The sequence below is a fragment of the Labrus bergylta genome, chromosome 18 (assembly GCF_963930695.1).
Source record: "Labrus bergylta chromosome 18, fLabBer1.1, whole genome shotgun sequence".
NCBI lineage: Eukaryota > Metazoa > Chordata > Actinopteri > Labriformes > Labridae > Labrus > Labrus bergylta.
The window spans coordinates 22,159,688-22,186,723 of NC_089212.1; the positions used below are offsets into that span (position 1 = coordinate 22,159,688).

At 41.0% G+C, this 27,036-nt stretch overlaps 3 protein-coding genes across 7 annotated transcripts; 1 reads left to right on the plus strand and 2 right to left on the minus strand.

The window, feature by feature from the left end:
* Positions 1 to 455: 455 nt before the first annotated feature.
* dcdc2b (doublecortin domain containing 2B) lies at positions 456 to 7,528 on the plus strand. 2 transcript variants are annotated; one of them, XM_020642712.3, is made up of 15 exons: positions 456 to 577; positions 804 to 1,104; positions 1,198 to 1,249; positions 2,881 to 2,951; positions 3,863 to 3,994; positions 4,113 to 4,247; positions 4,434 to 4,473; positions 5,112 to 5,177; positions 5,295 to 5,469; positions 5,577 to 5,686; positions 5,779 to 5,847; positions 6,104 to 6,163; positions 6,292 to 6,369; positions 6,512 to 6,589; positions 6,721 to 7,528. In XM_020642712.3, the coding sequence occupies exons 2-15, from the start codon at positions 821 to 823 to the stop codon at positions 6,778 to 6,780; spliced, it is 1,410 nt and encodes a 469-aa protein (XP_020498368.3). In that variant the 5' UTR covers positions 456 to 577; positions 804 to 820; the 3' UTR covers positions 6,781 to 7,528. The 2 variants fall into 2 exon arrangements, with proteins under 2 accessions (XP_020498368.3, XP_065822693.1); XM_065966621.1 differs by lacking the exon at positions 456 to 577 and having other exon boundaries at positions 930 to 1,108.
* Positions 7,529 to 7,665: 137 nt separating this feature from the next.
* tmem234 (transmembrane protein 234) lies at positions 7,666 to 10,975 on the minus strand. Its single transcript, XM_020642702.3, has 5 exons — positions 10,836 to 10,975; positions 10,371 to 10,522; positions 9,687 to 9,753; positions 8,894 to 8,986; positions 7,666 to 8,608 (listed from the first exon to the last, which is right to left on the minus strand). The coding sequence occupies exons 1-5, from the start codon at positions 10,846 to 10,848 to the stop codon at positions 8,505 to 8,507; spliced, it is 429 nt and encodes a 142-aa protein (XP_020498358.2). The 5' UTR covers positions 10,849 to 10,975; the 3' UTR covers positions 7,666 to 8,504.
* Positions 10,976 to 12,406: 1,431 nt separating this feature from the next.
* On the minus strand, positions 12,407 to 26,860 carry ncmap (non-compact myelin associated protein). 4 transcript variants are annotated; one of them, XM_065966602.1, is made up of 5 exons: positions 25,800 to 26,860; positions 25,436 to 25,635; positions 15,152 to 15,252; positions 14,667 to 14,751; positions 12,407 to 13,447 (listed from the first exon to the last, which is right to left on the minus strand). In XM_065966602.1, the coding sequence occupies exons 3-5, from the start codon at positions 15,237 to 15,239 to the stop codon at positions 13,168 to 13,170; spliced, it is 453 nt and encodes a 150-aa protein (XP_065822674.1). In that variant the 5' UTR covers positions 15,240 to 15,252; positions 25,436 to 25,635; positions 25,800 to 26,860; the 3' UTR covers positions 12,407 to 13,167. The 4 variants fall into 4 exon arrangements, with proteins under 4 accessions (XP_065822674.1, XP_020498389.1, XP_029134928.1 ...); XM_020642733.3 differs by lacking the exon at positions 25,800 to 26,860 and adding an exon at positions 17,869 to 17,953 and having other exon boundaries at positions 25,436 to 25,785; XM_029279095.2 differs by lacking the exons at positions 25,436 to 25,635; positions 25,800 to 26,860 and adding exons at positions 17,869 to 17,953; positions 25,193 to 25,230.
* Positions 26,861 to 27,036: the final 176 nt, after the last annotated feature.

The window sequence follows — 27,036 nt, forward strand, 5'->3', positions numbered from 1 at the left end:
TTTAGGGAGAGGACTCATTCAAGGGGGGGTGTCCTTGGCTTTAAACAAGTTTGTGTCAGGATCACAGCGCATAGATCACTCTTAGTCATCACATAAGTGGTTCAACCTACAAATATTCACATGACTGACTTATATGAAGCTGCTGTTGCCTCTTGGTATAAAGAGCACCCATGGGAAGAGGCATTTAAATGTGGTTGCCTTTCACTTTAAATGCAATTAAAAGGATTAAAAAAAAAATTAAGGGATACCACTCTGTTTTTTTGTTTTTTTTAATACAGACAACCAGAGTTATCTTCTTGTTTCAGCTTACAAAACCACGACTCACCCATTCTCTCTTCCTCCGTCCGTCTCTTTTGTTGTGGTTGCTGCTGATGGTTTGGCCCACAAAAGCCAGTCATTGCTGTCACGCTGCCATAGCAACCAGGGAATACTCACCGCCGTCAGTGGAGTGGAGTGTTTGAGGGGGGATAGAGAGAGAGCAGAACGTGGTGAGTGGGAGTCCAGACCGACCACAACAACCAAAAAGGGACTGATTTTCTCCTACGATTTTTCCTCACTTTGGCTTCTGGTCGGACTTGTGAGTGTCGAGCAGAATGTGTGTGTGTGTGTGTGTGAATCAAAGATCATGTTTCTGTGTAAGGTGTGACCAAGGAAATGTTATATGAATGAGGATTGCCAGTAAATACAAAGCTAAGATTTAAAAAGTTAAAATAAGTGAAAGTGTTTTTTTAATTTGTGTGGCTTGAAGAACACTTTGCAGCCTTTCCAAATGTGTGTGTGTGTATATGTGTGAACTCTGACAGTAACTGCTGGCTCAGACATGGCTGCCAGCACAGCAGTTACAACTGTCCTGCCTCCGGTGAAGAGCGTGGTGGTGTACAGGAATGGAGACCCCTTCTACAACGGGCGCAGGTTTGTGGTGAACCAGCGACAGGTGGCCACCATGGAGGCCTTCCTGAATGAAGTGACCCAGAGCATCGGTGCTCCGCTTGCCATCAGGACCCTGTACACCCCTAGACAGGGCCACAGGGTCACCGACCTGCAGGACCTGCAGACCGGATCCCAGTATGTGGCTGCTGGCTTCGAGAGGTTCAAGAAACTGGAGTGAGTAAGCGACCTATTAGATTGTTTTAATTTGCAGTTTCTTTTTAGGAACAGGGGTTTCTATTTTATTAACATTTTTGTTTCGATGTTTAGTTACCTCCACACAGGAGCGAAAAAGCCGCCAGTGCCTCGAGAGGAATACCAGGTAGGATTTTAATCTAAAGCTTCTGTAGATGTAATTCTGTCAACTTTGTGCCACACCAAAGCACTACATCTTACTGATCACTTCCTGTACATGTGCAAGTAGTTTTTTTACTTGTGAAAAATCTCATCCTGCTACCTTTTTTAAAAGTCAAACATATCGTACACCTCTCTGTGAATCTCTTGATCCAACAGCTACCTGACGACAGCAGTTTGCAGATCTTAAAAACAACCATACATGAATAGTCAGCAGTATCTCTGATGGTCTTGTTTGCTTCAGTAGCTCATGAAAAGAGGCATCAGTATTCATTTCAGGCTGTTTCTTAACCAGCAAAAGCGAGCTCTAAGTGGACGGCTTTCTTTTTAAGACCAACAGCACACTGCTACGTCATTCATTAATCCACCTCTAACCAAGAAGGAATGCACCGCCACGCAGGAACAAGTTCACCCGTTAGACCTTTGTGCCAAGTCAAACATGAAAATGGTTGACAGAAAAAAAATCTCATATTTGCCTTAAACTTGTGATGACTCATTGTGTTGTATTGTTAGCATTAGCATGGATTAGAAGCACTCTGTGGGTGTGCACAGGTCTACCTCTGTGGTCACCGTCCCAGTGATGTCACCAGCTGTCATGGTAATTACCAGATATAATGGGTTAATGATCGAGCTGTCCATCCCGCAGTCACTCAGGCGGTGCTATGTGACATTTTAAATGCTCATGGGACAGTAAAAAAAAACTTAAAGGGATTTGTTGTCATCTTTTCCTTTTTTTCGATGAAAGGAAGGAGGAGCATGATGATGATGAAGGTTGTATTATGCAGGCTGAAGCGCTCTTAACCTTCACACAGAATTCATTTCACACACACACAAAGAGCCACTCATGCTGAAAAGAGCTCACTCTATATTCTGACCAGCTGGCAGAAAAAGAAGTCTTAAGCCTTCTCTGTTATACGTCTGTGAAAAACATAAAAACAGGAGTGGAGAGAGTTAGTTGTTGCATGTGCCTTTGGGTGTCTGCCATTTAGAAAGTGTACTCTTTGGTTTTCTTAAAGTCTTACATGCCTGTGTTGTTGTGGTTGCTGTGGAGCGACGCAGGAAGTGTGCCCGTATGGGAGTCGGTTTTGATCCCTCTTGCTGAAACAAAAGGTTCTGCCTCCACCACGCTGTGTGCATGCCCGGGCAGGCCTAATACCCAACTCAGAGAGCCCCACTGTAAATGCTTTCAGAGTCTGACACTTCAAAGTAAAACAATAAGGGAGGATATTCAATGTCTGTTTCAGTCTTGATTGTGTCCTTCACGCACGGATATATTGGCTCCAGATTTGATTGATATGGGATATCATGGGTTACAGCTCCGAGAGCAGCTGTCACATCATGGCGTGTCGCATGTGAATGTGCTGCCACCGGAGAGGTCTAGGAGTGACGTCATTTTCCATGTCTGTGGCACTCGAGCTGACGAGAGCAGAATAGTTAATCAGTCATTGTTATGCATTTGAGATAACTGATTTTGCAGTGATGGATGTGTAACAGGACGGGGAACGGATGGTGTCAATCTGAGGAGGGAGTTGTCACTATTGCTGTTGTTGATGTTTTGTAGATTTGCTATTCTTGAGATTTTATTTTTTTTGTATACAGGCCAAACTCACACAGAGGCCAAACGTGTCAGCCAAATGGAGGAAGTTTATACCTGTACCTTGCATCTTACAGTAAGTTTGTTTACCCCGTGCAAACACACACACAAGTGTAATCATCAACAGCTGAGATTCAGATTCAGATTTTACACTCACATGTATGGTGTATATGATGAAAAAAGCTATTTAGCCGTATAGTTCCTCATATCCCTAATGCCCATGATGACATCTGGACTTTAAAAGAAAAAGCAAATATGACGCTCCAGCAGTCCAATGTGAAAAACAACAACAACCACATCAAGATTACCTTCCAAATTGACTGTGTTTTAGTCTCACAAGTGGCCTAGCAATGTCTACCCTTCAAGTATTCCATCACTGCGATCGGGACAGCTACAGGACAAATTCATACGAGACTTTGTACAGAGCTTCATTTTGCAAAATGCTATAGACAGAGCTGCAAAAAAAGGGAACTAAGATTCATTGTTCCCAGTGATGACTGTCCTGTTCCCTTAATTTTCCTTCTGGAGCCACCTAAAAACATCAGATCTATGGATTTCAATGAATTTTCTTGATCACAGTTGGTTTGTTTTGCCTTGAACTGGTACACACATTTACACTCCCCTCAAGAGGAAATGTGTTAAATTTGGTGAATCTTGCTTTTTAATCTCACTAAGCGAAAAAAAAAAAGTGTTTATCAAAATATGATTTATTTGGATTTGTATGTTAATGTTTTATTAATATCACTCAATGAGGCCAAGCAGTAAACTCAACTGGGAAACAAAAAGAGAATCTTGCATTAAAGTGTGAATGCTAAACCTTAGAATTGTTTTCATTGGGCCGTCCATGTCTCTTATATCTGATCCAGTCTGGACTAGAGGAACATTTACACTGATTAATGACTGTTTCAGTGTACCGTAAGTTTTAATATAAGACAATAAAAAAAAAAAAAGAATCAAAAAGTGTAAAAAGCTTTACTCTCTCAACAGTGTTTTCCGTAATGGAGATCTCCTGTGTCCACCCTTCCGATTCATCATTCCTCGGAGCATGCGGCAGGACCTGGGGCAGATCCTGAGTCTGGTCACAGAGAAGGTCAGCTTACGAACGGGGGCTGTCCGCAGGTTAGTGACACGGTCACATACACACATGCACTGTGTGGAATACAAATAGAGACAGACCTGTAAATACGCCCCCCTCCCCCTCCCCCGCCCCCCTCTTCTAAACCCTGTGCTCTATCAGGTTGTGCACCCTGGAAGGACTGACTGTGGCCTCAGCTGCAGAGCTGGAGACTGGCCACTGCTACGTTGCCGTGGGAACTGAGAAGTTCAAGAAACTTCCATATGTGGAGCTGTTGGTTTCAAAAGCGACAGAGAGGTATTGTTGTCGCAAGGTCCTCCTTTGTGAGTGTGTGCAAAGATGTGTGTCTGAGTGCGTCTGTGGTTTCTGCTCTGCTCTTTAAAATAATCGTTTAATTGATTAAATAAATGTAGAATCGTCAGGCGGTCAGGTACATCTATTTCTCACTTTCTTAACGTGACTGTGCATTTTCTTATCTTGTAGATATTACCAAGGAAAGAGGAGGCTGTTAAGGAGAAATGAGGTACTCAGTGTCTAACCTTCAATGTTTTGTTATGAAGTCTTTGATTGGTGATCTTGAGCCTCACAGCCTTCATATGGACTAGAAAATCAAATGTAAAGTATCTTGTTGAATCACATCGTGTTATAATGTCAAATGGTATCATATCATCATATCTTAGTGTATAATATCCTGTTATATCATAATGCATGGCAACGTATCAGATCATATCGCACCATATAACAATGTCCTGTATATTGCACGCAGAGTGTGGTGCGGTATCATATCGTGTGGTATTGTATCACACATATTATTATGTATCGTAGCCAGTCATATCATCATTTATTTATTTATCACCTACCAGGATCAGTGCTGACACTGATTGCTCAAAATCCCATTCTTTACTGTGGTAGTTTGGAAATCTTTTTAGATCTTGGGAGTGGTTGTTCCTTTCTCTGATGGCCTTGTATGAAAAGGCTGACTGACATAAGGCAGAACTTTGTGTTGGGATGTTGCAGTCACATGTACTAATCGAATTTCAGAGCGTGTATTGCAGCGTATCATAGTATATTGCATATTCCAATGTATTCTAAAGTACTGTATTTAATTGAAACATATATCATATCCTATCGTAGTTCCATTGTATTGTTTGTGTCTTCTAGAACAGGAAAGCAGGAAGCGGTCCAGAAGACCAGTACAGTGACTCAGCTCTCCTCGACTCCCCAGAGGTAAAGAAACACAATCTTATAATCACACTATATGAGCTAAATAAGGACTGTTAATACACAAGTGTGAGGAGTTCTGCAGATGGGGCTCTTACGTCGGCATGTCCATGTGTTTTTCAGTCGGATGGTCGCAGGGTGAAGTCGACAGGAGATGAAGCTGCAGCTCCGGCAGCCTCGCAGCAGCAGAGGAGCGGCGGGAGAGATGCAGCGGATGAGCCATCCATGTTCTTCTCCAGGCCGGTGAAGATCCGCCATAACAGGGGGCCACCTAGACCACCACTCAGCAATGGATCTGGTTCGGATCCCACATCCTTATGAATCTTATTTTAAGTTCTTTTATATTTGCAGAAAGTGTGTTACTATTTTTGCATTCATTTTCAATTTCATATGTCGTCATTACAGTCCAGTCCAGCGTATTCAAAAGGGCAGCAAGGCAGAAAAGAGAGGAGGTACGAGGAGCTGAGGAGGTGCACGAGGATGAAAACACAGCTACAGAGTTTCCTGTTGACCAGGTGAGTGCTACAGCTCACAACAAAAGCAGACTAAATATGCTGTGATTTGATGTAGCTGAGGTAAAACTGACCCTCCTTTTTTTTTTTTTAAGAGAGTTGCAGAAATAGTGGAGGACGAAGAGCTAAACAACCAAACCCATCCTCTGCAAAACACAACGCAGGTAGGCCTCTGTGAATCCTTTTTATATTAAAGAAAAGACTGTCTTTGATTTTCAAGGTCAAACAGCATTAAGGTTATAAATAAGAGCAAAATTATTGATTCCAGAAGATGGATCCATGATGGCACCCTTTGCATAGCTTATAGTAAACACAGCTGAGTAATGAATATTTGATATGTGACTTTTTCCCCATTGGTGTATTTCTATTCTGCATGTTGAAATAAAAAAAACACATAAAACCTTATCTTCTTTTGCACAGATCCTAAAGAGTGAGCAGCACAATGAGGGGGAACACCCACACAAACACAATGGAAAGCAGGTACAGTATACATGAGTGGGTGGGTACATCGACATCATCACAATGCACTTGTCCTCATGAAGAGGTTCAGTTTACTTGTCCTGCATGAATGTGTTCAGACGCTGATCTTCTTCTTTGTCCCGCTAAAGGTGCTGTCACCCGAGCAAGAAGGTGTGGAACAGGCAGAAAACTCAACCAGGCCTGAGGAGTCTGCTGCAGGAATACTGGTACAGTACACACACACACACACCTACACACACAGCAGCCTGCCAACATGCTTTCAAACAACCTGCAGCAGCTTACTTAAGCAGAACTGCTTAAATCAAAAATGTTCAAAAATCAATGTGTTTTTATTTCTTTTCTGAAAAGGAGCCGACACTGCAGCAGACGTCAACAAACTCAAGGCCGTCGTCGTCTACCTCTCAGGGAATAAAAAGGGAAGACAAGGCAGGTTTATACACACCAATCCAATTAAAAAAGAAAATGACTGGTATTTTTGACATCATCATAACCAGACCGAGTGCAAAATGTGTGATTTATTGCTTTTTTTTGATGGTTTTGATCATTTTTTCTAACAGGAATTTCAGAAGAACGCCCCGCTGATTGCAGCGGAACAGAACCATCACCAGGAGGGCTGATGAGAACGAAACATTTATAGAGGAGGGCAAATCATCCAGATAACCTCGAGACTTCTGTTCCTCTGATGACCCATGAGTCAGTCTATGTTTTATTAAGGGTCACATATTATACAAAATTCCCCTTACCATGTATTTCTAACACTAATATGTGTCTCTAGCCTGTCGACAAACCCCCCAGTTATGAGAAAAGTCCATCCTCTCCGTCTTCTGCCTGCTCCACTTTTCAGAAAATGTGTGCTCAAACAGGCTGTTTGGAGATTTTCCCTTCATGACATCACAAAGGGCAGTAACCCCTCCCCCAGGTGGGTGACACTCCCACAGCTAGGTGTTTGTTCTGCCCTCTGAGTCTGCCTTCTCACCATAAACAATAGGACATGGAGCGAGAAAGCCAGAGCCACCCAAGCCCTTCCAGAGAGACAGTCAGACACAGCTCATTTACATATTTAAAGGTACAGACACAGAAACAGCCTGTTCCGAACAGGGCTGAAATAGAGGGGTTTATAGACATGATCAAATACAGGATCAGGAGTGGATCTTCACAGATGTGTCTTTGGGGAGCTCTGAGACTTGTTTAAACTGGTTAAAAGGGAGTATCATATGTGACCTTTAAAACTGGTAATAATGTCACTGTGATATGTTGAGCCAAGTTCAGAACTAGAATGTATGTTGTTATCTTTTGGACAATGTTACGAGTCAGAAATGTGAACGAACACAGCAGGAAATCAAAGTCTTGTTTTAATGAGTCCAGCCTGTTTTAACTGGGATCATTGTGAATCCAATGTGCCGTAGTTCAACGAACCAATACATTCCACATTCACAGTGTGTACATAAGAAGCTATGTTTTGGGATGTTTGACGACGCTGCATGCATTTTGAATTGCAGAGATCAGAGTAGGAGGTATTTTTATTTGCCAACATTTTATTAATAAAACAACAGCCACATCACAAGCTTCACAAGTGCAAGAGTAACAGAGTTGTCCGTACGATGTTTTGTGAGGTAATAAAAAATGTATGTACGATGTACAGTGTGTTTTTTTTTCTGAATTCTACACAGTCTGTTGTTTAATTTTTTTACAGCGCACACAACACGGTCAAATTAAGTCACGTTTACCTTTGATTCTCAAAAAACAAAACATACAGGTATTTCTACTTTAGTAATAAGTGATGTATACAAGGCAGCATGGAAGAAGAGGGGGGGAGGGGGGAAAAAAGTTGAATGCACTAACTTAACATCAATTTGTCCCCTTTTGTGTCCAGCCCGCCCCTAAGCAAACAGAACGCAGCCCCAGTAAAATGCTGCTGTTGTTCCAGGAGGTCACATCTTAATGCTTCCCCTTTTATCGGACCAGTCGTATTGTATGTGGTCGCTATAGCATTTATGCAGATTCCAGTCACACGGCAAGCCAACAGAGCGCTTAAAAGTAAAAGTTAACAACTGAGGGAACTTCTACACAAGTGGCATACATGGTGTCTGGCCTTAAGGTGAACCCTGCGTGAACCATCCTCCCCTTCTTCTTCAACGTGGTGTGAGAGAAAGTCTTTCAGAGCTCACACTGAGTTCATATAGGAACAATTCTCCCAGCTGGACCAGCGCTTCATGGAGTAGCTGTCTGAATCTAAATAGCCCTCTCTAGTCCTGTGCCAGCTCTGCTTTGGCCTTCATTGCTTCCCTAGCGTATAAATCACTTGAAGTTCCTGGAGAATGTCGCTTTAATCTGATCTCTGTTAGCTTACACTCTGGGTCGTATTCTTCCTCCCAGTGTCAGTGATGGAGCTTATAACACACAGAGTGATGCCAGCCATGGTGAGGAACATTCCTGCAACAGCCTCTGCAGAGAGAAAAATGTGGCAGGATATGAAAATAAAATCAAACAAGACAAAACACAACCAGTAGAGTGTTATTTTAAGGAGAGGAGAAAAGGAGGTTAGTAATATCTTGGCATGCCAGCAGAGCCATATTTAGATGATTCATGCTTGAATCTCTTTTCTGGTGCAAATAGCTTCATGTTGACTCCTTAGCATCTTACATGTATCATTTCTTTAGGGTAACTCTTGCTGTGCGACTGCCCTGGCACAGAAAACAGAGGTAGCGTAAGAGAAAATGAGTCGCTTACGTTTGCCTCCAAACTCTTCTCCCAGTAACTTGCCAGTGAGCAGAGTGCAGAGGAAGGTGAGAGAGTTGGCCACGGGAACAGCAAGCGATAACTCTGAGGAAGAGATGTGGAGAACATCGAATATCAAGGTAAGGTAAGGTAGCTTTTGTTTTGTACCCGTAGGTGGATTTACAAGGAGTGAGACAAAACATGATGACAAAAAAAAGAGATACAAATAAGAAAATACCACCAATCAGTAAAACATGGTAAGTAAAAGAAGATAAAAAAATTAGTCGTCAGCAAAAAACAAGATGATGGAAAGACAAGATAAAAAAGTGCAGAGGTCAATAAAGATACTAAAAATGCTCCAAAAGAATTTTCTAATGCATTATGTCTCGCTCATCTCACTAATGGCTGCTGCCATGGTGGTACATGATGGTACTTTATATCGACGTCCTGATGGGAGGGGCCTGAAACTCAACATTTAAAGGGTCATTTTTTAAAAAGGAGCCAGATATCCTCTGTAACTCTCTGCTGTGCAGGGATTCTGGGTTAAGCTGTGACTCTCCAATCAGCCTTTAGCATTTTAGCAGCAAAAGCCCAGGTGTGCTTTTTCTATTATATAAGCGATGGTTGCATTACATTTGGGTCAGCGACTTCAGGGACTCAGGGGTGTGCGTGCCTGCCACACTTAATTGAATCATTAATGTTATTAGCCACACCTGTGCTCTCCGTGCTAGGCCGAGTTCAAATATCAGCTCTGAGAAGGTGTACTGACTTGTGTTACAATCCTTTTCTTTGAAGTGAGTCTCACCTGCGGTTGAAAGTGTATAATAGTAGACCAAGGAGCCGCTCTGGTTCAGGAGAAAGGGGACCAGGTACTGTGCAGCAACACGGGCAAGAAGAAGAAGAAGAAGAAGAATTAAAGAGGACATATTATACCTGTTTTTCACCTTTTCAAACAGTCTCCTGTGTTCTAAATGAAACATCTGTGCTGTGCTTTGGTCAAAATATAACATGAATCAAGCACCAGAGGAGGGTTGCGACCCTGTATAAACCAGCTGCGTTTTGGTGTGTGTGTCTCTTTAAATCCAATGAGCCCCCCCCCGAGTTTTCCCAGCAGACATCACTCCTTTGCTAGTGAGATTTAAATTGGCGGACCTGCACTAAAGCTTTGCTCTAGGCTGGGGGTGGAGTCAATGGGTGGAGATACCAGGTGAGGGGAGGAGATCTGTGTTTTTTTACCAGAATCCCACTGTGACATCACAAGGAGAGCACATTTGAAACGGAGCATTTTTCTCTGTGTTGTAAGACTTATGCAGACCACAAACAAAAGGACTTGACGGGGTTATTTAACATTTTGCGGGTCGGTAAACACTCAGGTTACCCAAATATATGTTTGAAAAAAACAACACCCCTTTGTCCCCTTTAAAACAAATCAAATGGATGTAAGGATGTAAGATTATTTCATGCCAGCACACACAAGAACAAGATTTACCTTGAGGTTGAGGAAAAGGAACTTGACCTCAGCCAGGAGCTGTGAGACTCTGTTGGTCTTTGTCACATTTTCTATTCCCTCTGTGCCCCTCTTCAGGAGAGGGTTTGTGCAGCCCCACAGAGCTGACACCAGCAGGAGACTCAGCAGCTCCACTGTGGCAACAAAAACATCACATATCACACCCTGACACACTTAAATATCCTGCTAGTACTGTTAAGACTCGTTTGTTTATCGGCGACATAGCCAATATCGGATTAATAAACAACAACATTGCAACAGTAGGACAGTCAGGAGGCTTAGCATCAGAGGCTTACTTCCTTAGCTTTACCATCTCCCTTTAAATAAGCCATGTTTGGGGGGGTTTCTGTATTTTTCTGTATGAATATTATTTAATATGACCTCAAAAGTAAAATAGGTCACATTTAAAACATTTGAAATATCGATATTTGCTCGTTAGTTGCTTACCTACGGTCACCATCGTAGTGTAAACAGACGCTCTCAAGTCGCATTCAAGACCGCCCGGTTGTAATTAGTGAACATTATATAAACGGCATATTAATAAACGATTTCTGAGTTATGTGTTCAAGTTAACCCAATGTGTAAAGTAAAATAAAACAAAACCTCATGGACCGAATGGCTTTGTGGCGACGGTCGCATTCATAGATTATAATACTAAGCAACCTTTCTCGTCTTCTTGAATGCAGCTTTGGGATTTTTTTTTTTTTTTTTTGCAATGTTGTTGTACCAAAAGACCGCCAGCAGAGGGCGCAATAACATGATCCACAATTACTAAATCCCGCTAGATCAGGGATGGGCAACTTGGGTCACAGCGAGGGCCACATTTGTTTAATTCTCACTGCCAGGGGGCCAAATTGTAGAATACAAACAATGATTACAGTCAATTATGTCTCAAATTTAACTCAACATAAACCAGTGATCAAATGTTGTTGTCGACATATTTCAAGTTTTCATGATTTCATGGCAGATTTTGTCATGTTTCCAATTAATTGATATGTAAAAATTGAGGGTTGATGGGGGCCGCATGTGACCCCAGGGCCGCCAGTTGCCCACCCCAGCACTAGACTGTATAAGAAAAACTCATTTGCAAAAGCAGATAACTCCCTTTTTGTATTTGATATTGTGTTTTATTTCAGGTAATATCACTCAGACTGAAGTTGTGTGGCTTTGACCGTAGATCGTAGTTCCCCATAGACTGTATTGGGGTTTTTGCACCAGACCAGATTTTAGATCACACAACAGCTCTATTTAATGTGCTAATCAAAATTCTCAAGGCACTGTTTTAAGAATGGCTTTTATCTGTTTTTGCAAATGAACTTGTCGTGCAACATTCTTCTGAGCTGCTGGGGGTTCGGAGCCTTGCTCGAGGAAGGCTTTCCCAAAATTAGGGTAGGCCTACCAGAGGCTGGGGACCCCGCCCCCCCTGTTCATGGCATATATCGTAGTGCACAGACAGCTTGAAGCAGAATACAAGTATTGCATGCAGACTTCAGCACCAGTGGACAAACAAAACAAACAAAACCTAACAAACAGACACAAAGGTGTCTGTTTGTTAGGCAAACTCACATTTTAAATATTTTTACACATAAATTTCAGTTTCATTTCACCTAATGTTGTGTTTTTTTCTGTAATCGATATATAGTTTTACATAAATGGGAAAAATATATTGTTTTAAGTTTAAAATGTGTATCAGTTTTTTTAAAGACATCTCGCGACCCCCCTCTTGGTGGCTGGTGACCTCCACTTAGGGGACCACTGGCTCAAGGCACTCTAGAAATGACCTGACACCTCTCCAGCCACCAGACCAGCTCCCATACTTTGGTCCATACCGAACTAATGACCCTCCGGTTCCCAACCCAAGTCCCTACAGACTGAGCTACTGCCGCCTTACGGATTCACAGCAAGGTGTGATCAGTTTAAGCCTCTAAGGATTCATAAGCCTACAATTAAAATTTTCATTCAAATTAAATTAACTCTTTCGGTTTAATGACACACAATTCTAAAGAATGAGTCAGCCATTAATACAAATGTTAAATTTTATTTTCAACTCATTTCATTTTGAGAACCACAAACACTTCAAATGCAGGGATCAATGAAAATAAAGTGCAAAATCTTTTGGCGTCAGACGGAAACATCACATCAGGGTGTGTCTGACAAAATATATCTGTAATGTCTTCATTAAACAAAGTTTAAAAAGAAAACATTCAGTTTGACAAAGACTAATCTGAGATCAGAAAACAAAGACATCATATATTCAAGGGTAAACCACATTTAATAAGGATGATTGTATTTCAAACATAGCTTCTATCATACTGTCTTTGAAGTTCAACATACTCCACATTTACTCAAAAACGGTGTGGTCGTCTAGAAATGCGCATAATTAAGAGAAACATTAAGTCTTTACAGTCTTTACAACATATTTTCTTCATTGTATTAGAAGTGATGACACATCTGCAAAGTAAGTACAAACAGTAAGAAACATAGCATCTACACTGTGAACACTGAGTGGAGCCTAGAAAGCAATTCTTCACAACAAAGTCTCAGTTTTTCTGTAATGCAAAATCCTTCATGTAATCCACCATGTCTGTTTATGGTTTTTGTTCATGTTTTGTAAAAACAAAAGGACATCTTGTTATCTTTGTAGTCTCTGGCAGCGGCTCGGCTGGTGGACATTGACGGTGACGACACTGACGTTTGAGTTTCCATAGGATTCAGTCAGCACACAGTACGAAGACGACTCATCAGTCAGTGCCTGTTGTGAGACTAAACCCTCTCTCTGTTATGTGTTATCTAATGTCGGAGCTTCGTGTATAGTGACCGCCGTGGAGCCACTGTTGGTGCTCGACTGCTCTATGTGGTTTTGCTCCAGGCTGCTCAGCTCCACGCGGGGCAGCTGGAAGCCGCTCTCTGAGGCTGGGGTTAAATTGGGGATGCTGCCCGACTCGGAGTGGACTCCAAGGGGGCTCAGCGGTATGCTGGTCTGCATGGTGGACTGGGACAGCTTCTGACGAGGTTTGGAGGCACCGCTGGTTCCCAGGACTCTGGAGACATGTGTCCTCCTGGCAACAAATAAACCAGGATTTAGAAAAAAACAACAACTCTTATGTCAGTCACCATATGACACATTTTAATTCATATTTACTGGCTTGAGTTGAATCCCTGTTATATTCCTCAATAGCTTTAAGTTGCATAATAGTGTAAGTATTTTACATAAATTATTTTCACATAGGAATGTAAGAACAACATTTATACAATTTCCTGTAAAAGACATCTGTATTTTTTCAAGTTCCTCAATTTGGCAGTAATGGAATATAAAAAAAAAATACTTTAAATAGTATTTCATTTGAATTTATTAAATTCAGAGATAGACAGGGATATGTCTAGAGGGGTGGCCAGGGGTGGTATGATCCCCCCTCCTTGAAATCTGATTGGCCACCCCAGATGCCACCCCAAAATCCAAATCTATGATTGGCTACTTGTCTAATCAGAGGCGGGACTTAAGTACAAATCAACTATTCTGGCTGTTTTCAAAAGGTTGATATTACTTTCAGTTGTAAATTAACACTTTGCTCTTTCCATAAAGAAAAATCAAGCAAAAACACATGCACACTGTCTAAATTACAATGGACCTGAATGCCAATACATTTGTGTAGAGTTTCCATGCAATTTTCTAAGTTACTTAAATGTTGTTACTTTGCACATATACATCCTTGTTTTTGAGTCCCTAAAGAAGCAAGCTGAGAAGATTTATATGTGGCCAAATTGTGTAACTTACAAAAACTCATCATAAGTGGGATAGAAAGGGTAAAAAAAATTAATTAATTTGCGTGCTGGTGCCCACAAACGTCTGTGGCCCAGGTGGGTCACCCCAGTTAAAAAAAAAGTCTGGACACACCCCTGTAGATAGATGCCTGGTTTACTTGAGAGTGCACCTGAGTGATTGAACCAATAATCCCAATTTAGGGCATCATGCAAAAGGAAGCAGGTGACATACAGTATGTCAATCTTGAGTTTTTTTTATGAGTAGGTATTTTTTTCTTTCTAAAGAGTAACAGGCCCGAAAGGGTTGTGAGTCATAAGAAAGCATTGTACAGTAGTGCATGGTTGATTTTATCAAGGTAAATCCCAGTCTGATAACCTAATAAAGAGGTTAAAAGTAGCAGCAGCTGCCGCCTCGTTCTTCCTTCTGTGGATAAGAATAGCACGATTGCTTTGTTCCCCGGCCCGTGGCATTTGACTCTGCAGGAATTGTTCTGTCGCGCAGGAATGCAGTCCTACCTGTTGTATATCTTCAGGATGATTAGTAGAACGGCGAGAACGATTATGATGCCGATGACAATGATGGCGATCATTGCCCCAGAACCTGAGACACAGATAGAGAGAGAGAGAGACGAGGAGGAATGAGAGGTTACCACGCTGAAAGGTTGTGAGTCTGTTGTTAAATTTGCATCATCAGTTTTGTATATATTCTCTCTGCTCCATGCTGTGCAACTTATTTTGTGTAGCCTCCACTCAACAGCAGGGTGTGGTTGCTAGGCAACAGCGTCACACTCAGGCAAACAGAACAAGGCAAATAGTTAGCCATTAAATGCACGAGTGCCACTCCTGTACAAACCATCCCGATTACACTCGATGATGCGATAGGTTGTTATTTATGAGGCTTGGCTAATAATCTCTCACAGGGGACATTGAGATCTGACGGTGATGACATCATCTCCCATTTAATAAGAAAAACAACAAACACAACACTTAGAAATCCTTACTCTGGATGAGTATTTGTTCTCTGGACTTTGTAACAGCGGTTGTGTTCGCGGGTAGCGTCGTCACAGGTGAGACAGTTGAGGCTTGCATCTTCAGCAACGACCTGCACAGACAAAAGAAGCAAACTCAAAATCAAAATGTCAAAAGAAATTTATCCCACTGCATGAAAAATTAGACATTTTGAAAAGATACAACTTTTTTATGACAAAGACTAAGCAAGAAAATAATCTGGTTTTAACATTAGAGGACATAAGTGATACGGCCGATCAGAGGTGGCACAGCGGAGGGAGTGGCATCAATGGAATCCACAGGAATGAGGATCCTCACATTTTAGGCTCTGTCTGAAGCGCAGATGAAAGCCAACTTTACTACCGCAGGACTGATGTTCAGGCCAAATTACAGCTATAATTAACATGCTCGTTTAACAACAATTCCTACTGTACACTTCACAGCAATGCATGTTGGTAACATCTACGTCACCGATCACTGAGCAATCCAAAACGAAAAGATGTGACCGAACATCTTTGTGTTTGCACTCTATCAGCATGCAGGCTTTAAGCTCAAACAACGTGGTCATACATCATTGACATGTCTGCTCAAGCTTGGCACAAACACTTGTGATTTTAAACAGCCCGATAACGAAAGGATCGGAACTAGAAGAAAAAAGGTTTAGACATGGCTGCACTATAGTTCTGCTTTTTAGGCAATCACCATTTATATTTATGGCATGAATCCCCTCTACCTTCAGACACACAGACACATGTATGCACCCTATCAAACATTAATTCTCAAATTCTTGGGGGAATAAATTCAGAAAATAAAAGGCTGTGTTTTTCTGTAAGTACTTTTTGAATGCTTTGGAATGCATTTAAGTGTTTTCTTTGACTGGAAGCTGAAGAGAGACAGGAAAGAGGGAAGTAGAAAAGGAGAAGAGAGCAGGAGATGAGAACTAAAGCCTCTGTACATGGAACGCGTCACATAACCATTAGGCTACTGACTACACATCAGATTTTAATACTTGCAAGTATTGTGTAACAAAGCTTAATGTAACTAATTCTCTGTAGGAAAAAAGCTCTATTGTTGTCCAAAAAACGTAGAATAAAAAATAATTAAGAAACATATTAGATGCACCTGCTGACCTGATGTGGAGCAGGGTCCCTTTATAAACATGTTCTGGATTTTATATTTATGTGTTTCTGAGCCTATTTGTTCCTTCTTTCATGAGAGTCTTTCTTGTGTTTGTGTATTTCTATCTTCTGTAAAGCACATTGACTTTACATTTGTATGAAATGTGCTAATCTAATCAAATCAAATTTAGTCTTTCCCCGTCACAAACAGTGGTGTCTATTGGTTCCACATTTCAACACCATTCTGCTGCGATTAATAACGAATGTAGCACTAAATCCACAGCAGAAAATGGACTCCAACAATGTACTTTTTACTCCACTATGAGGAAGGTTTAATAAAAGTCCTAATGCTGAGGTGTACTTGGATTGTGTAAATGGTAAATCGACTACTCAAAGCGCTTTTACACTGCAGGTCACACCTACACATTCACACACTGATGGTGGAGGCTGCTATGTAAAGTGTCCATTAGCAATAACTAATCCTATTCATACACATGCATACGCCTCTAATGACGCAGCAGGCGCAACTTGGGGTTAAGTGTCCTGCCCAAGGACACAGCAGACATGTTGCTGCAGGAGCTGGGGATCAAACTCCCGACCTTTGAGTTGAGAGACGACCGACTCCACCAACTGAGCCACAGCCCGCCCCTGTACAGTGTACATTCAGTCCTGACAAATGAGACTGTTGTTTTGCATCCAGAGGGCTACAGTATAGGCAGCTTCATTATGTTTTGATCAAAGCGGACACACTCTAATCTTGATCTAAACTTCTGTGTTGCTAACGTCACATGTCATGCAGAGATTATCTATCATTCAGGGGAATCCCTGATACCGCCCAGGAAACAATCCACACCCCGCTGTAGGACAGGGCTGTCCCTGTGAGAGATAAACTTAAAAATAATCGGATTTGCATTTACCCGGAGATACTGAACTGCATGCAAACGTCACATGAAATGACTACACTTGTAGTTCACTAACAGGTAGGTTTATTGCATTAAATATTCATTTTAGAAAAATCACTTGAACCTCTGTTTTACACTTTCCACAGGACTTGCCTTACTTGCGTAATAATGGGAGGAGTCACCCACGCTTCATGTACACTAACAAGGTATGATGGCCTGAGTCATTCACGCCTGACTCAGATATTTGGTCATTAATAAGAAAGGCTTGATGTGCTATAATTATCATGATCATCTTGTACAAAGGAGGATTTGATACGACTGCATCTTACGCAGCGTTTAATGAATGTGCAATCAGTCATTAAGGGTTTGTTAATTGATGTTAATGACGTCATTCAGTGTTTTTTAACGTATCGTCATCGATCATGACGGGCTTCACATCGTGGTTTACATGCTAATTGCAAAAATTGTCTCAGGAGACGGATGAAGGGAGAGGCGTTGCATTAAATTATCGTCACAGTTAAAACACGGAGTGATGTTTTAATATGTCTGCTGGGAGGGAGAAACAGAACAGAACAGGAGCTTCAAGCGGAAAACATTTGCATCAGCTATAAAAAGCAGAAAAGCCCGGCACAAGGAAGAGCAGTGTGTGTGTGTGTGTGTGTGTGTGTGCGCGTACTCTCACACACATACCTCACTGTCGCTGCTGCTCAATTGATCACAGTCAATCCACAAAGAAAGTATGCAAAGGTTTTACTTTCATGGCTTCCCTGTCTACCTGTGAAGATAAGGCTGGTGATGAAGTTATGTGCTGACAGACATTAGACTGCAGTCACTTTCAAAACGGCTAACAGATGAAATCACAGTGCTAATGCAACATGAAATGATAGCATAGCGCTACTTCTGAAAGACACACAGTCACACTCTCTCGTCACTCTTTTAAACACGCCGTCGCATCATTTTTCCAACAAAGATGATGCCATTGTTAAAGAAAGAGTCTGACATTTGGGGAATATCCCTTTGGAATGTCTTGTAGAAAGTGATATCAGAAGATTAACTCTGATTGGGCAGCTATGAGGTTATAGCTGGCAGCCTGCTAGCTTGAAAAGACTTGAAACAGCTAGCGCCTCTTAAGCTAACACTCTTAAAATCTCCTGACATTTATTGATTACAACAAAGAGGACCAACAAATAAAAACAAGTTTAAAATCACAAACTGGCTTCTTCTTTTTTGTATTTTTTTTAGGTTAATTTTTTGCTAACGGTGTAACTACAGGGGGCTTTGGAGTCCAATCAATGGAGGTCTCCATGCTGGAAATGCAGAAAACTAACGACAGGCAAAGGCTGAGGCGGATTTTTTTCTGAAAATTCTTTGCAAGGAAGCAAACACAAACGTAAATGTAAAAATTGTCCCAATTTCCCTGAACAACACCAACGTTATCTGCATGCTGTGTTTAAGGCTGTGATGTGCAGACTAAGACAGAGTCCTGTGTGCATTAACTTCAACATCAATGGGGCGTAAAAGTTTACATGGCACCAGCCAGCTGTGCATATCCTGGAGGCATTGTGAAACCGTTTACAACACCGTGCATGTGGCAGTCATTATCTGTGTGTCCTATGGCTGTCATCAACAGTCAGAGATACAGTAAATTGCACAACCTGCTGCTGCAACAGGGTCAAGCGTAGTGGAAAAATATTCCAGAAATGTAGGTTTTATCCTTGAAAAATAAAAAAAGGAATCTAAACTGAATCTCAGGTTGGCAACAGAAAAACTTGAGGCTAGCACTCGATAATTGTGTGTACTGTACGTGGAATATCGTACTTCCTGCTCAACAGCAAATATTGCACAAACTACTCCCTCTGTGTTTACATACTATTAGGCGTAGAGATTAACAGTGGCATATATCATATTGCTGTTTGCAGAGGTGACAGCCTCTGATAAGTGGATTACTGGTTATTTGCTTGGTAACACTACTGCTTTGGTAACACGGTGGCAGCTTTGGTAACCGTGCAGCTGGATTTGGCAATATTATGGTTGTCCCACAATTTGTATTTGTAAAGCCAAAATATAAAAAATGTTCACATATACAACATATTTGTCTGAATGGGCTTGAGATAGAAATTGAAATTGAAAGCCTTTATTGTCATGATAGAATTCATCCCGCTCTTCCCATTCGGGGTCGCGGGGGGGGCTGGAGTCGATCCCAGCCGTCATTGGGCGAAAGTCGGGGTTACACCCTGGACTGAACATAAGTCAATCACAGAGGCTGACATATAGAGACAGACAATCAGGCACGCTCACAGTCACACCTAAGGACAATTTAGACTCACCAAATAACCTAATGAGCATGTCTTTGGACTTTGGGAGGAAGCCAGAGAACCCAACGCATGCACGGGGAGAACATGCAAACTCCCCATAGAGAGGCTCCTGTCAGGCAGGGATTCTAACCTTGAACCTCCTCGCTGTGAGGTAACGGCGCTAACCACTGTGACCACTTGCACCATGCAAGATTAGAAATGCTTCTCCTTAAACGTGCACAAATATTCAGACATCCATCACCCAAAACTAATTGCATTCAAGTGAAAAGAAGAGGGAGAATGTATATTTAAAAATATTTACAGAAGATAATGTATATAAGTGATGTTTGGAAAATACAGTAATCAGTATTTTTAACATAATTCATAGTCAGCTGTTTATGGTAAATGTTACTGTAAGTATAAATTTATAATCTAATCTAATCTAATTTCATTTTTACTTCAGTATCAAATGATGAGAAAACCATCTTTCCTTTAAAAGAACACAATGGCCCTTAAAAAGCAAAGATCCAATTTGGCTTTCGATACATATTTTCTGAAATCTGCTGAGAACTAGTCATTCAAGGGAAGTTTTTATTTCAAGATACAATAAATCTGATCTGGAAATTTGCGCTGATCATCTAAAGTTTAATGTTCTGTTTTGTAGCCAGAAGCGTCACTAGTATCCCCAAAGTGTTTTAGGCAGGGCAACACAATTCTGCATCATGTGTCAGCTTTTGTTGAGGATGTGAGGGCGTAACTGAGGAAAGTAAGAGATATATTTTATTGTCCCAGGAGGGTCTTTCTTTGTTTTCATGTGCAAAACTAGGTCGACATAAAACTGCTGAAGAAGCAGAAACAGTTAGTGTAAAAAATCAAAAAAATGTCAAACAAAATATTTGAGTTATTTGTGGCTATAAAAGTCAGGTTAGAAGTTTACTGGTCTCTAAATGATATGTACAGAGAGGCCTACATCGGCACATGCTGGTGTTTTCATTAGTAGTAGGCGGATGTGTCTCACAAAACAAGTTGTGTCGACAGGTATAGGTAATGTGTAGCTTTGGTAGAGGTCACTTAAGGTTTGGGAGAGCCTTCAACAAAGGAAACTCCTACGTTATTCAAATAAGACTCCGACATGTAGCCACCTTCACGTTCAGCTAACTATCCCACAGCTGCAGTTTGCGACTTCCTCTAACTTGGGCTTGGTCAAAAGAGCAAATACCATCAATGCTCTGAGCAGCGAACATTGCAAAAAGTGTTTAATGTATAATGTAAGATAATTAGATTGATAAGCGGTGACGCATTATAACAGAGCATCCCCAACTGCAAATAATCTTAAACAATAAAAGGAAAGACTGTGTGTTTTTGTCTGACTGAAAGAAGAAGACTCTTTAAGGATATCTGATTTAGTCATGTGTTAGAGGAGAATGTAAACCCAACTCTTATTTTTGGTAAATATGAAGTTTAATCTAGCAGCCGCTTAGCTTAGTGTAGCTTATTTTAAAATAGAGCTGGTAACACAGGAAAAGGCTAGCAAGGCTCTGTCACCAAATCACTCTACAAGGATTTGATTTGTCCTGACCAGGCTATCTCCAGTGTTGAAAAATGAAGTCAGTGTGGTAGTGCAAAAAAACTGCAGTTCCTTCGAGTGTCCACTTGAGGTCTGGCTGCAAAAGCCAGGATGTCCTATTAACACCCATATTAAAATGTCAATTTTATAACAGAAAATAAAACATGGCCTTGTAAAAAAAAAAAAAAAAAAGCAGATCGGCCTGGATAGCTAATTTATATATGTGTACAGACTGTACAGTTTTTTGGATTTTTTTTTCATGACTCATCCGTTTTAATTATATTAATACGTGGCTAATTTGAGAGGTGGGCCCATTGTAATTCTTTGCCCGTTGGCTATAGGCCCGCCTCACCTTGTCCCCTCTGGACATATCAAGGCTAAGTTTCCCCACTGCTTCCAGTTTTGCTCAGCTCAATTAGCGAGCTAAACTCACCTAGCTAGGCAAACCATACAGCTAAACGCAGCCACAAACTTTATCTATAGATTCAAGACTAATTTTAACGTTTGATTTCTAAATGAAGACACGTTTTTCTCCATTGGACACCAATTATCCCTTCATAGCGTGGATTCTAAACAAACAGCTGGGAAACTTTCTTGGCCACAGATTGGAAACACCATTAGCCATCAACACATCTTTTAGCGTACCACAACACATCAGGGAAATGGCCAGTGAAGAGCATCGGCTTTAACTTTGAAACCAAATTTCTCTCTGGGATTAATAAAGTATTTCTGATTCTGAAACGCGCAGGTCTGAACCCAGGATCTTCTTCCTGTGCTGACCACTGGCCTGCCTCAGCTAACACACAATAAAAATAAAGATATAGCATGTTGACATCATCAGGAGGCAAGCTTCAGTGATGTTTTATGATGTTTTTTCAGATGCAAGAATTTTGAACTCCATCTAAACAGGGCTCTTTGTTTTGACGTCAGTATCTACTTCCTCATCGACCAGTCTCCTCTTTGCTGTAATAACAGTTTGTTTGCTTTTCCACAATCTGCTGCTACTCGCTCACACCGCAGACTCAATATCCTTTTCTTCCTTCCTCAGTAGACAAATCATTTTATTGGTCTCCCAACACAGAACAGGAACAATTTAGAGTCCTCTTCTTCTTTTTTTCATACGAGGGAAAAACCAGACAGAGCTGTCGGCCGGCTCGACCTATTCCCCTCTATGCACGTGTTCCTCCACACATTTAGTGCAATAACACGGGCTCCCCCCTACGCACATCGCAATAAACACATTCAGAGGCTGACCTTCATCAATTGAGGAGTCAATATTTGAGCTGCCAATTTGAAGTCGGTTAATACGGCGCAGGTGGAGCTATCAGAGGAGGCGCTGGTCTATACAGTCACAGCAGAGAGGTCATCTAGGCCACGTCAGATGTAAATTCATCATTTGTTATCAAGCTGTCGCACTAAAGAGGGATTTAACTATGACTTTTATTGACCTCCGACAGTCACTGGGGGGATTTATAGTAACCCTGACACAACGGTCAGTGACGTAAATGATGGAGTGACATCAGAGATTTAAACTGAACTCACTTAATAATGCATGTTTGGTTGTAATTCATCACAATTTTGTTTCAGTTTATAGTGAGAGAGTGAGAGTTAAAAGCAAATTATTTAACTTTATCCTTACATTTGTCATTTGGTGGTGAAAGATCAGGCTGTAAAATCTTTTGAATAGCTGCACAAAAAGTTTAACGCGTGTTTTACTTTCACTTCTAGTCGAACATAAACAGAGACTTTGTGAAGTTAAAGGAAGAATGTGCGACTTTGATCCAGTAGATGTCGCCCTTGAGTACCAGCATGAAACCAAAACAAACTGCTGTCCGCCACACTGAATCCTTCTCTCTCCTCCAGCAGCTCACCACAAAGCCCCTCTCCCCTCGGGTTTGCACAAAAGAGTTTTCAAATTGGAACGCACATTAATTAATCGCTACCCAAAATCGTCCTTGTCTGGAGCTGCATTGTTGTGTCAGCAGGCTAATGGCGGCGCTCTTTAGTTAGCTCGTAGCTGCATATTGCATGTAAATTTACATGGAATTACCGTGATCTAAAAAAACGTTTACGCAGTTGGAACACTGCTGACATTGGACTATTTGTTATTTGTTACAAATTGAACTTTGAAATACACAACCGGTTATCAACATTCTGTGTCATGTGTTTAAGAGTCTAACCTACATTAGCCCAGTACACCTTAATTTGGTGTATCTTCTTTTTTTGATCATTTATTATTTATGAATACATATTTGATTTAAAGTAAATTTTGTATCCTGAGTGTTACACAGTGATTTCAGTATGTTTTTCTTGTTTTTTTTATAGTCCCTCACTTGAACAGCTTTTATACCCTGGGTATGTAAACACGATGTAAACACAGATCCGACAACAATACAGCTGGAGGGACTCAAGCTTCTCACTCATTGTAGACAGTCATGACTCAGAGACACATTTACAGAGGATAAACTGGATTTCTCTTGTATTTATGTGTAAAAAGTTACACATTCTTCCTTTAAATTTGTCTTTTTTGTAAAATTTGCGATAGTTGGATTTTTTAAGACGTCAGTGCAGTTTATTATTTTGGCGATACCATATAAAGTAATCAACAAAAACAACATTATGATTGCATCTGTTGTTCTAATTGTTTGAGATGTGTTTCATCTTTTATCTCACATGAACAAAACGAGGTCACGTTCTCATCAGCCCAGATTCATGACGCCTTTAAAAACATCACACTGTGACGGATTGTCTGGTTTCATTTCGGTTGTTAAACATGAACCTGTCAGTCAGAGTCATTTTAACCGCTCCACTGACAAAAGATAATTTTACATTTATTTTTTTACTAGACTTCCCTTATATCTGATTGATCTCTTATTGTACAAACAGATACGTAGCTTTAATCTGGACAGAAAGCTGATCAAATAGTCCGGGTGTAGATTTGTCTTTCGAGTGAGGACATGCAGATTTTCCATGACGCATATAATCCGACACTTAAAGCATTAAAGTCCATAATCAACACTATCATCATCATGTTAGTCAGAATAATGTCATGCAGTAGAGCAAGGCTGCCCTTTTCAGATTGTCCTGGAATTTAACTTTCAATCTTATGTAGAATAATGAATATCACAATTTCTATTTGTTATTCTGGACATTTTATGTACAGTAGTCTTTCTAATGCTTTATATAATAAAACATACTGTGAGTGATAGATGGATGGATGGATGGATGGATGTAGATAGATACTTTATTGATCCTGAGGGAAATTCTAAGCATCCAGTAAAGCAGCTTACAAAGAAACCCATGATACATTTGTTACATGTAACGTTGCCTCCCATATGTATAGGCCTATATTAACCTGAACAGAGACTGAAAGAAGCCCCTACAGAGATCAATTGTTGTGTATCCAGAGATTCAATTTAATATAATTTGGCACAATATAAGAAGATATTGATTGATTGATTGATGGATTGACAGAGCCTGTAAGTAGAATCATATATTTGAAATGTAAGAAATCAATAACCTGTTCATTGTGTTTTGTACCTTGATACACTTTTATATTCTTCTTTTTATCATTCTCTAATGGGGAGTATTTTTAAAAACTATATCACTGTCTGTGGGCATAAAATAACAACTTACGCTGCTAATTAACGGGGCTACTCTCCCAGTGACATTTCAAGGTGGTTCAAACTCTTAATTAAGGTTTAAAGCTCTGCCCAATTAAACAGGAGGCGCAGCTGGTATGCATAAAATGGTCAATGACCTTTACACGAGTGACTGTACCTTTACATAATTAGTGAAGTTGAGAGGCAACTTTTCCATCCTGCTCAAATATCTTTAAAAACAAAATGACTCTGACTAAAACGTCTATAAGGCTATGAAGAGAATTATCTCACACTAACAGCCATATTTAACCAACAGCACAGTCATATTTTCCTACAGTGCAGAGGTGACTGATGAGACGATAAGTGGGGCTGTTCCCTCAAACAGTCACTTCATCATAAAAGAGATACAGAGGGAAGATAGTGGTGGGAACTGAAACTGAATCCTCCCCATGAAAATCTGCGTTGTTCCCTCTGGTTCAACTGTAACAGAGTCAATCTCAGAATCTGACACTCTGAGGTATGCGAGCTATTTCCTTTCACCTGAGACTCACCTGCTGTCCCGCCACGCTGTCGGGGAGAACCCTTCCCTCTATCGCATATACAGTACACACACACACACACACACACACACACACACACACACACACACACACACACACACACACACACACACACACACACACAAACAAACAAACACTAAAAAAGACTTGAACTCTCAATCATGATAGAGGTAGAAGAAGAAGAAGAAGGAGAAGGAGAAGGGAGTGAAAAGCAGAGATTTGTGCGTGACTCACCTAACCGTCTCCTCTTTAGTTTCAGCCCAAGCCTTTCCCAGACAGGAGCCTGAGCGGTGCAGAGCCCCCTCCCTCAGCTGACTGAGGGGGGCATAGTCCACAGGTGGCGAGCCGACTAGTCGCAGCAGCTCTCAGGAAGGAGCCTCGAGGTGAGTAGAAGAGAGTGCGAGCTGCTCCAAGGGATGAAATCAAGTCCAAGGCTGTGTCCAAACAGAAGGTTAGAGACTCGAACACAGGACTGAAAACAAGAGGAGACACCTGTACGTGTGTGTATGTGTGTGTACGTGTGTGTGCGAGGGTTCTGTGGGAATCACAGTGTTTATGTGAAAGGGGAGGAGGAGGAGGAGGCTCCACGCTTGCTCACTTGTTGCTCCTCACAGAGAGTAATAATGTCAGGCAGCTGGTTTTTCAGGTCCTTCCGCCCGGCCCTTAGGCGTGCCGTGGACGATGATCAAAAAAAAGTGAGGCCTTCTCTCCAGAGTCGTCTGCTCTGCTCGGTGCTCACCATGACTACATCCTCTCAAAAATCCGACCGGCTGCGTCTCTCAAAGGATGTTTGACATAGACTGCAGAGGGGGAGGCTTTTGTCACGGCAGATGGAAGATCAATCAATCAATAAAACTTTATTTATATAGCACCTTTCGGACAAATTAAATTGCAGTTCAAAGAGTGCAGAAAAGTTATTGACGACAAAGTGGTTTATAAAATCATTGAGAGACTAATGCACACCAGTAAGCATTTTTTTTTTAAAAAGGAAAAAAAAATACGACACATAAAAGCAATAAGATATTAAAATTAATACATAGGAGAAGAATATTTAAAATTGTAGTAGGATAAAAAAGACAATACATGATGTCAAATCCAGGGTTGGAAACTGCAAAATTACACTGAATGTTTGCACAAGCAGGTTCTTTTTTTCTCCTCAAGTAATGCATTAAAAATATTTTTTTGGCATGTGTGTGCATGCTTTGTGTAAGTGTGTAGACAAATAATGTGCTGTGTAAAGTTCCCACTTATCCCTTTATCTTCGTAGGAAGTGTTTTTTAATGTGTCTGGTTGAAAATTAACTTTGTGTTTATTAGTATAATAACTGTCCAAAGGGTACTGGGTGTGTTTGTAGAAATGTGACAGCCTTTTCTTTCCTTTTCTTCTCAGGGGACAATAAGCTCCTTTCAAAGACTTGGCAACATTTGTGTGAAAGTTGCCCCACTGAATAGAAATTTTTTTTTTCACGGGTACAAATGTGCCAAATAAGTGGCCCTATCAGCCTCACGCTCACTGCAGCAGGAAGGAAAACAAGTTGTCCGCCTCATGTTACCTCTGGGGGGTCAAAGTTGTTGACTCTTTTGAGCTTTGTGAGAAAGTGTAACTAAACTTCTGACTCACATTGTGTGGCTCTAATGGCCTGCAGAGGACGTGCACTGTGAGTGTCTCCCGGTTCAGACGATGTGGAGGACGATTACAGTCCTCCACATCGTGGAAAGCTGGGGGTCGAGTTTCATACCGAGAAATTAAATCCCAGTGTTATGTTGGCTTCTCTTTGAAATCTGTTTAAAACAAGAGTGTCATCTATGTAGCTTGTTTTTCAATCTCTCCTATTG

Excerpts from the sequence above, each read along its gene's own strand:
- dcdc2b (XM_020642712.3), top strand. The coding sequence starts at position 821 with ATGGCTGCCAGCACAGCAGTTACAACTGTCCTGCCTCCGGTGAAGAGC. Across the intron at positions 4,248-4,433 it reads GTTTCAAAAGCGACAGAGAG|ATATTACCAAGGAAAGAGGA; the intron begins GTATTGTTGTCG and ends CTTATCTTGTAG. Across the intron at positions 5,470-5,576 it reads ACCACTCAGCAATGGATCTG|TCCAGTCCAGCGTATTCAAA; the intron begins GTTCGGATCCCA and ends TCGTCATTACAG.
- ncmap (XM_065966602.1), bottom strand. The coding sequence starts at position 15,239 with ATGCAAGCCTCAACTGTCTCACCTGTGACGACGCTACCCGCGAACACA. Across the intron at positions 14,752-15,151 it reads AGAACAAATACTCATCCAGA|GTTCTGGGGCAATGATCGCC; the intron begins GTAAGGATTTCT and ends TCTGTGTCTCAG. Across the intron at positions 13,448-14,666 it reads ATCCTGAAGATATACAACAG|GAGGACACATGTCTCCAGAG; the intron begins GTAGGACTGCAT and ends ATTTGTTGCCAG.
- tmem234 (XM_020642702.3), bottom strand. Across the intron at positions 9,754-10,370 it reads TCCTTTTCCTCAACCTCAAG|TACCTGGTCCCCTTTCTCCT; the intron begins GTAAATCTTGTT and ends GTTGCTGCACAG. Across the intron at positions 8,609-8,893 it reads AGAAGAGTTTGGAGGCAAAC|AGGCTGTTGCAGGAATGTTC; the intron begins GTAAGCGACTCA and ends TTCTCTCTGCAG.